Raw genomic sequence first — 9,153 nt, 5'->3', positions numbered from 1 at the left:
GGATAGCAATCAGGATGTAATCTGAATAAATTATGAAAAGTATATTATATATGAATGAAAATATCTTTATGAAACTCATCACTACATTCAATAAATATATGTCAAAAAGGAAAATTGATATCTATATGAAATTAAAGTTTGGCTGGCATTCTTCATTTAAGCAGTGCATCTATTACAACCAAATAAATCCTAATTCAGCCAGTTATTTGTGTTGATGGTTTTAAAAACGAGGGTATAGTGTTTAAACATAATACCGATAATGTGCTTTTATTTGAAGCTGTTTTTACTGTTGGTGTTTTTTGGGATAACCCTTGATGGTTTTTCTTTTCCTTGCTGCCATACTATTTAATCCCTCTTATTTGGCTATTTTTCTTCTTTCTTTAAAAAAAAAAAGTAGGGGTGTGTGTGGTGTGTGTGTGTGTGTGTGTGTGTGTGTGTGTGTGTGTGTGTGTGTGTGTGTGTACACGTACATGCCTAAAGTTGACTAAAATGAATTTTGGCCATTTTCATCCCCCATAACCCTCTCTCATCCCGTTCCTTCTCCAGAAGAAGTCCTCCTACTTTGATGCTTTTTTTGTGTGACCTACCATGTTTAAACAGGGTGCTTGCAAGACCATGGATAGGGGATTATATACTGAAGCATGAACAACTTATCAGTGGCTAGGACACTAAATGACACCCACCTCCCCAGCAACATTAATTGCCTGTGGTCCACAGTGATGAGTGGGCCTTATGAGCTCCTTCCACATGCATACTGCAGTGTTGATGGGTTCAGTTTTGTTCAGTTAACCACAGCTGCAGCGAGTTCATGAGGGCAACAGCCTTGACATTTCCAGAAGGCACTGTCTCCAATCACTGCTCCCTATCCTTTGGCTCTTATATTCTTTCCACCCATCCAATATTCCCTGAGCCTTGGAGGGGGTTAGCATAGGTATTTTATTCAGGAATGAACACTGAACAGTCACTTATTTTCAACATTTTGACTAGTTATGAATCTCTGCTTTAACTACAACCACTGCATAAGGCATCTTCTCAGGGCATATTAAGAGCAGCACTGCTCTATGTGTATAAACACCAGTATTTAGAAGGTAGTTTGACATGTCTATTTAACAAAACAACAGTGGTAGGTTCCCCCCTATGGCTTATGGTCTTCCTGGGCTCTTGATTTGGTTTTCTGTCTTAGACATGAGTTTCCTTATGTGGAACATGCCTTAAACTGAACCTGAAAGTAGATGGTTACCTACAGATTACTCATGTCACTATTACAAAGTGAGTGTATCTTCCCTGGCAGGTCTTACAGTAGCTCATGGGTAAACCTTCTGATGACTCGTCTCTTCTAGTAGTCTTCCAACACAGTTAAAGCTAGGTGCCAAGGAGGAATTTCCAGCTCAGCTCTAGCCTGATTTCTCTATACTGTGCAGCCAAAGTATGGAATGTCTTCGGTAATAGGGCTTTTCCAGCTGGTTGTGGTGAGCAATGAAGAGTGGCCGTGATGGTCTGTACTGTCATGGAGGTCTGCGGTGCCTTCCTGGACAGTGGTGTATGGGGAAGCATCTCAACTCTGACATAGTGTTTTTATTTAATACTTATTACTTTCTCATAACCTGGTGCATTTCTTGTCACTAGAGCCCTGAGGGTGTGTGTGTGTGTGTGTGTGTGTGTGTGTGTGTGTGTGTGTGGTGTGTTATTTTGGAATCTGTGAGACTTATTAGCACATAACTGATACTGTGATAATTACACAACCATATTTTCTTCTGATCATTTATGTTTTGAAAAAAATTGGAAAAATTTCACCCAAACACTTAGAAAAATTCCACTTAAACTCAGAATTTCAAAGATTTTTCTTTTACATTTTCATTTTCTGACTAACATTTTATCTCTCTAACATCAGCACATTAGATTCAGCAGATGCTGTGATTCTAAGAAACTTCCATCCATATGCTAACTCATGTAGTTTCTACAACTGTATCTGAAAAGTATTTGAATCATTCGTATATTGTAGATGAGACCACAGAGGGATAAAGTTTGAATAATCTTGCCAGGGTCACATGTTTTAGCACTAGCAATGTGACTGTGGACTTCCCTTTATTAACCCCCACATTACATGACTTGAAGTAACTGCACTAAGCCTTTTCATAATTTCATTTAATTCCCAGCACTTGAAATATATTGTTATCATTTTTATAGAAAATAAGCATGTACAACAAATTTCCAGATTAACAAAGTATAAAATATAAACAAGCAACTAAATTTTGGAAATCTCAATCCCGATTCAGAGCGTCTTTTGTGACTGAATTAAGGAGCCACTCATCTAGAGTCAGGAGACAGGCGAATAGTGCTGGATTTCTGTCATGTTCCAGGTGCTCTCCTTATTTTTCTTATTTTCAGCTTGAAAATATTATTAGTGCCATTTCATTGCATGAAACATGTACATGCATACATGAGACTTCACCTACATCTATTTCTGCATTGGATCCTATTGCCTTTCTCCCAGTTCTCTCTCATTCACTTTCCAAATAGTCAACTTTCTAGTTTCTCATATACACACAAATTACATATATACACATATATGTAAACATATAAATATATATGTGTGTTTAAGTCTCTAATTTACACATAAAAGAAAATATGTCATTTTTTCTTTCTAAGCTTAACTTATTATTTTTAACATTATGATGTTAAAAATGGATGCATTTTCATTCAAATGAACTATATCATTTTTTTATGGCTGAATAAAACTACATATGCACATATATACCACATTTTTACATATTAATCTGTAATGGGTATCTATGCTGATTTTATAGTTTGGACGGTTGTGAGCAGTCCTTTAATAAGCATGGAAGTGTGTGCAGGTGCATCTGTGGTATGCTGGCTTTGAATCATTTGACTATATATCTGAATATAGCTGAGTCACATCATGGCTCTGTAACAGTTATTCTCCCAATAATGCCATGAGATTTTAATATTATTACATAGATTAAAAATATAAAATGCAAAGAAACTATAAACCTATGGGGGAATTAGAACACTTTCTCCTTTATATAACTTCCTGATAAACTATTTCCTAACTCTGCCAAACACTTGCTTTCTATGTCATTTATCTTAGTCTTTTTGTGTGTTTTTCATCTTGTCACACTTCTGGTCTCTTGGGCTCCTGCCTCAGTACCATACAGAGCATCAGAGGGAGGAGGGAGTGATTAGGTCTACAGGAGTGAGGTAGTGTATAGAGGAATCTTTCCTGATTTGTCAGAGTTCCCTGATCACAGAAGGGAGAGAAGGTGGAGTCTTCACAGAAGCTTTATTTTTTTTATTACAGTGACTCTTCTTTTCATTTATTCCCTAAGTCCTCCTCTAGCTAACATCACCGTCTTAGAATAATTCTGATCAGTTAAGGACATATGAAAAAGTAAGTAGATTCTATTGTGTGATAATTCCCCTGCAAATGGTCAATTCGCCCACCATTTCTTTATTTCTGTAAGTAATATCCATCTAATTTTCCCCCTTTATATCTAATAAAACTCTAAAGGGTAGTTAATATCTATCTCTGCCACTTTTGTTGATGGTAATTTCTTATCTTTCTCACTAAAAGCTTGTTATCACTTATTCATATTACGCCTGTCTCCCTTCCTACAGCCATTAAGATCTTTCATTTCTGCTTCATATTTTCCGTATCCTAGAAATCATCACACAATCTTCTATTATTGATACTGTTTCTACAAAGTAGGCTCACATTAGCCACACATTTCCTCCTGCAGTTTCCCTATACACCCCCATATGTCCCCCTCCAAACTTCCTGTAAGCCTTTTTTGATATCCACAGAATGCTATCAGTGCTGCCCATATGTGCACGAGGGTCAGGCTACCCACTGGTGCATGGGACCACCACCAGTGGGAATGATTTCTCTGAGTCGCTCAGATCTACAATCAATGTAGATCTGCAACCATGTCAAATTTTCTTGACACTTTATTTACGTTCTCTACAGATGGTCATTTCCACACAAATTATTCATGTACTTGATCTGACCATATAGTCTATTTCTTCAACCTTCAGTTTGTCTGTTCTCTCCAGGTGATATCTTCCTTCATTTTCCACCCAGCAGTTATATTGCTTTTGCTAATCATTAACTAAAACACCCCACATAACAAATGTTGTCAGAGGGTTAAACAAACACACTGAGATACAATTCCTGTGTGTCTAACATGGACAGCTTTGGAGGGATAATAAGAAACTGAAATGTGAATGCTAAAGATTCCTCATGAGAGCTCCAGTGTCTTTGGCAGAGAAAAGTATATGAGCCAAGTCACGAAGTGGAAGAATACTATGACTGGCTTACAAAGAGGAACCAGTGACAGACGACTAGACAGTGATGGAAAAGTGAAGAAGAAAATACATTTTGAAACTTTATTGGAAGGTTTTAGATGTGCTTTCCTGAACTGGATAGTCTTATGGCTAATTATTTCTGCATAAATATCACTCTAGAAACAGTCAGATGTTAAAACGCCTAGTGTCTAGGTGAGAAGAGCAGAGAACCAGGGAGAGGCTATGAAATCCAGAAGTAATGTGATATGAGGAAACCAGGATGAAGGTAGTAAAAATAGAAGGGTGCAGCCATGAGATAAGGAGGAGGCCGTTTAGATAGTTGCTGGGCTAGCTATGAGGGGATGTAGGGTAATAGGAAGTTAAATATAAAAACAATCTAGAAAACATCCTGATATCTCTGGATTAGGAAACATGCCACTCATTTGTCATAAAAAGGTTTGGAAAAATGCATTCATATACAAACTTTATACTATATATTATTACATTCACATGATATTCAGAGATTTATGCCTATTCTTTGCTGTACCAGTGGAGACACATGAGCCACCTGAGTAATAATAGTGATTGCACATAAGGATTTTTTTCTTTACTTTCTTTCTTTTTTCTTTTTCTCAGGACAGGGTTTCTCTGTGTAGTCTTGGCTGTCCTGGACTCACTTTGTAGGCCAGGTTGGTCTGTAACACACAGAGATCTCTGCCTTCCTTAGTGCTCGTATTGCAGGTGAGTGCCACTGCTCCCAGCACATGGAGGTTTTAATGGAAACAGTAATAAGAGGCGTACTGCCAGCCTTGTGAGGAGGATAGGAAGGAAAGAAGGACGGACTTGTTCATATGAAGACACGCTTCCTGAATAAAGATGGAGTCAGCAGCAGGAGCAGAGCTGTGCAGTGACACATAAAATTGTGCTTCAAAAATGCACCGCACACTGTGACAAGATATAATGTTTTGGTGAGAGCAGTGGAAGATGCTGAAATAGCTATATTCTTTGTTACAGAGTCTGAATGCCAGGTGCCAACAGGACACTCTGGGTGGGTTCTGAATAGAGGAGTAAAATCTGACTATTTGAATTCAGGAGATAAAGCATAGGTATTGAAAAATGTGTAGTTCATAGTTAAAAGGCCATTTTTCCTTTTCAAATGTTCAAATATGAAGGTAGAAAATATTAAAAGTTGAAGATGAAGGTCTGAGACCAAGGAGGTCCAAAGCCCAATGAGTGGCCTATGAGGAAGACATGAGACAGATGGTCATGTCTAAGGTTATGAAGGACAGTTGTAGCTGCTACCGTTCATTTAAGAAGTCAGCGTGTCATCTGGGTAGTGGTGAGGCACACTTTTAATACCAGCACTCAGGGAGGCAGAGGCAAAGAATTTGCTGAGTTGGAGGCCAGCCTGTTCTACAGACTGAATTCCAGGACTGCCAGAGCTACACAGAGAAACCCAGTCTTGAGAGACAAACAAAACAAAACAAACAAACAAACAAACAAACACAAACAAAGTGAAGCTAGCCTGCCAGTAAGACTCTTTCTTTCCTTAAAAAATAACCTTTTTCATATAAATATGTCTTAGAAAATTTACATTGCCCAACACTAATAATTGGGTAAAATACAACACTCTTACTGAGAGAAATGTCAAAGTCTCAAGGATTGATAACCTAGCACAGAGAAATGACACTCTGGAAGCATTAGCCAGCTATTGGAGTCTGCTCTGTGAATGCATTCTTCTCCTGCCCTCCATAGGCCCAGGCAATGGAAGAAATTTCTTGCATGGTGTGCATGTGCGTGTGTGTGTGTGTGTGCGTGTGCGTGTGCGTGTGCGTGTGCGTGTGTGTGTGTGTGTGTGTGTGTGTGCATGCTCGGATATCCAGCACACTCTACTTAATTCTCCATTGTGATCTCTGCCTACCCTCCAGTGCTCTGACCATAGGAGCCTTTGACTTAAAAAAAAATCCTTTATTGTTTATATGAACTGTCATGTGGGAACGCCAACTTCTCTCAGACTCACAGAGTACAGACTCACTTGAGCATTTGCAAGAAAAGAATTCTAACTTTGTTATCAAAATTAAGAGAGAGAGAGAGAGAGAGAGAGAGAGAGAGAGAGAGAGAGTGTTCTCCACTGATTGTTTGCTACCTTTGCTTTGATGCTAAAGGAATGGCATTACTCTTACTGGAAGAGAGTTAGCTACACGTTCAGAGATGATGGACTTTTCAGTCATCAGGTCTCCCAGCACCTACTCCATGTCCCGATATATAGGAGGAGGTTACATTTTCTTTGTATGTTTTATGTTCTGTGGGATCTGAGCCCCAGAGTTGCTTTAATACTTGATTTTCTGCCTTAGTCTCCCTTCTTTGGAGGAAAAGGTTGCATCTCCAGCTGAACTTGCAAATTCCCCCTCTGGAATGTAAATCTGGAATGCGTGTCACCTGAATATCTCCCAGTTTCTAAAGTCCCCAATTCCTAGTTTCACCTTCTAAAAATCTGTGTGACTAGGAGCAAGTCACATTTTTCTTTTACAGTTTTTTCCTTATTATTTAATTTTATTTGTATGGATGTTTTAACTATATCTGTGTCTATGCACCATGTGTGTACCTTGTACCCATGGAGGTGAGAAGATGGTGTTGGATTATGTGAAAATGGAGTTACAGACACCTGGGGACAGACATGTGGGTGCTGAGAATTGACCCACGTCTTCGGGAAGAGCAGCCAGTGCTCCCAACAGATGAGCCATTGTTTCAGCCCCACTCTTAACATTGTTATGTGTCAGCTTCCTTGGGCATAAGTGGGGTTATTAGTTACATCACCTCAGAGTTGTTCTGAAGAACCAACAGCACTACAGATGTTTTAAAACAATGCCTCCATCATTAACACGCAGTAGGTACTCAATTGTGATATGTACAACTGTTATTTCTTCATTATGTAACTTCCTCCAAAAAGGAAATTCCATCCAACTTATGATAAATTCCCACTTTCGGGAAGCCTAAAAATTCTACAGTTTTTTATTTTAGGTGTTTGTTTAATTATTTTTACGACAATGTATCACATCTATGTTTTCACCATCAACATTTATGGCGTTGATTTCTTCTTGTCTTTTTTTTTTTTATAGGATTAAAAAACAGACATTGGAACTGTTGTCTTTCCACCCCTGGTTTCTCAGTGCATGCTTCTCCAAGGACCAGATCCATCTTTTATACTGTCTGCAATGCAGTCATTTATTTTGTCTGTGTTTTCTTGGCTCACCACTGAGCTCATCGAATAGTTGTTATAAATCACGTGCACCACAAGCGTTGTAGCCTATCAGTAAACTCACCAAGCGAGGTTCATGCTGCCCCTTTCATAAGACATTTTGGTCTCGTCTCTTGAAGAGCAGTGAACGAGACTGAAAGCATGGAGCGAAGGAACCACAGCGGGCGAGTGAGTGAATTTGTTTTGCTGGGTTTCCCAGCTCCTGCACCAATGCGAGCACTGCTATTTTTCCTTTCTCTGCTGGCCTATGTGTTGGTGCTGACTGAAAATGCTCTCATCATTACAGCAATTAGGACTCACCCCACCCTCCACAAACCCATGTATTTTTTCTTGGCTAATATGTCATTCCTGGAAATTTGGTATGTCACTGTTACAATTCCTAAGATGCTTGCTGGCTTTCTTGGCTCCAAACAGAACCACGGACAGCTGATCTCCTTTGAGGGCTGCATGACTCAGCTCTACTTTTTCCTGGGCTTGGGTTGCACCGAATGTGTCCTTCTTGCTGTGATGGCCTATGACCGCTACGTGGCTATCTGTCACCCTCTCCACTACCCTGTCATTGTCAGCAGCCGGCTGTGTGTGCAGATGGCAGTTGGGTCCTGGGCTGGAGGTTTTGGCATCTCCATGGTTAAAGTTTTCCTCATTTCCCGCCTGTCTTACTGTGGCCCCAACACCATCAACCACTTTTTCTGTGACGTTTCTCCATTGCTCAACCTCTCATGCACCGACATGTCCACAGCAGAGCTCACGGACTTTATCCTAGCCATTTTTATTCTGCTGGGGCCTCTCTCTGTCACCGGGGCCTCCTACATGGCCATCACGGGTGCTGTGATGCGCATCCCCTCAGCTGCTGGCCGCCATAAAGCCTTTTCTACCTGTGCCTCCCACCTCACTGTTGTGGTCATCTTTTATGCAGCCAGTATCTTCATCTATGCCAGGCCTAAGGCGCTCTCAGCTTTTGACACCAACAAGCTGGTCTCTGTACTCTACGCTGTCATTGTACCATTGCTTAATCCCATCATTTACTGCTTGCGCAACCAAGAGGTCAAAAGAGCCCTCCGCCGCACTCTGCACTTGTATCAGGGCCAGGATGCTGATGCTAAGAAATCTGGCAGAGACGGTTAGATAGGGAGGAGTTGATAAATATGGTAAAAACAAAAACAAAACAAAATAAAAAACAAAACAAAACAAAACAAAACAAAAAACAAAAAAAACTTGGGTTGAAATTTTCCTTTCTCTCTCTCTCTCTCTCTCTCTCTCTCTCTTTCTTCCTTCCTTCCTTCCTCCCTCCCTCCTTCTGTCCTTCCCTCCCTCCCTCTTTCTCTCTCTCTCTTTCTTTCTTTTTTTCTTTCTTTCTTTGTAGTCTAAATTAGAGGGAATGAAGCTAGGAGTCAGAGTTTCTAGTTCCTGCAATGCAGTCCAGAAAAAAAAAAAAGGCTTAGATTTCAAGGTAGAGGCTGGATTTCTGCAAGATAGGGCTCCAGTTTATGGTGGTAAGGCCTGGACCAGTATTGTGTACACTGTTGCAGCTCACATAAATCCAGTGCCATTAAAGGAAGCACAGGCTACAAAAAGGAAAAAGCAGGCCAATA

The 9,153-nt window shown here is 40.0% G+C and overlaps 1 protein-coding gene across 1 annotated transcript; it reads left to right on the top strand.

Moving 5' to 3' along the window:
• Positions 1-7,702: 7,702 nt before the first annotated feature.
• Positions 7,703-8,686, top strand: OR6A2 (olfactory receptor family 6 subfamily A member 2; the record flags this gene model as incomplete). The annotated part of the gene is made up of 1 exon (XM_084773662.1): positions 7,703-8,686. The coding sequence occupies one exon, from the start codon at positions 7,703-7,705 to the stop codon at positions 8,684-8,686; it is 984 nt and encodes a 327-aa protein (XP_084629788.1).
• Between the last annotated feature and the right edge of the window lie 467 nt (positions 8,687-9,153).

Source organism: Acomys minous (genome assembly GCF_964271855.1).
Source record: "Acomys minous genome assembly, chromosome: 2".
Taxonomy (NCBI): domain Eukaryota; kingdom Metazoa; phylum Chordata; class Mammalia; order Rodentia; family Muridae; genus Acomys; species Acomys minous.
The sequence above is the reverse complement of the archived record's forward strand: the minus strand, read 5'-3'. Positions and strand labels throughout refer to the sequence as shown.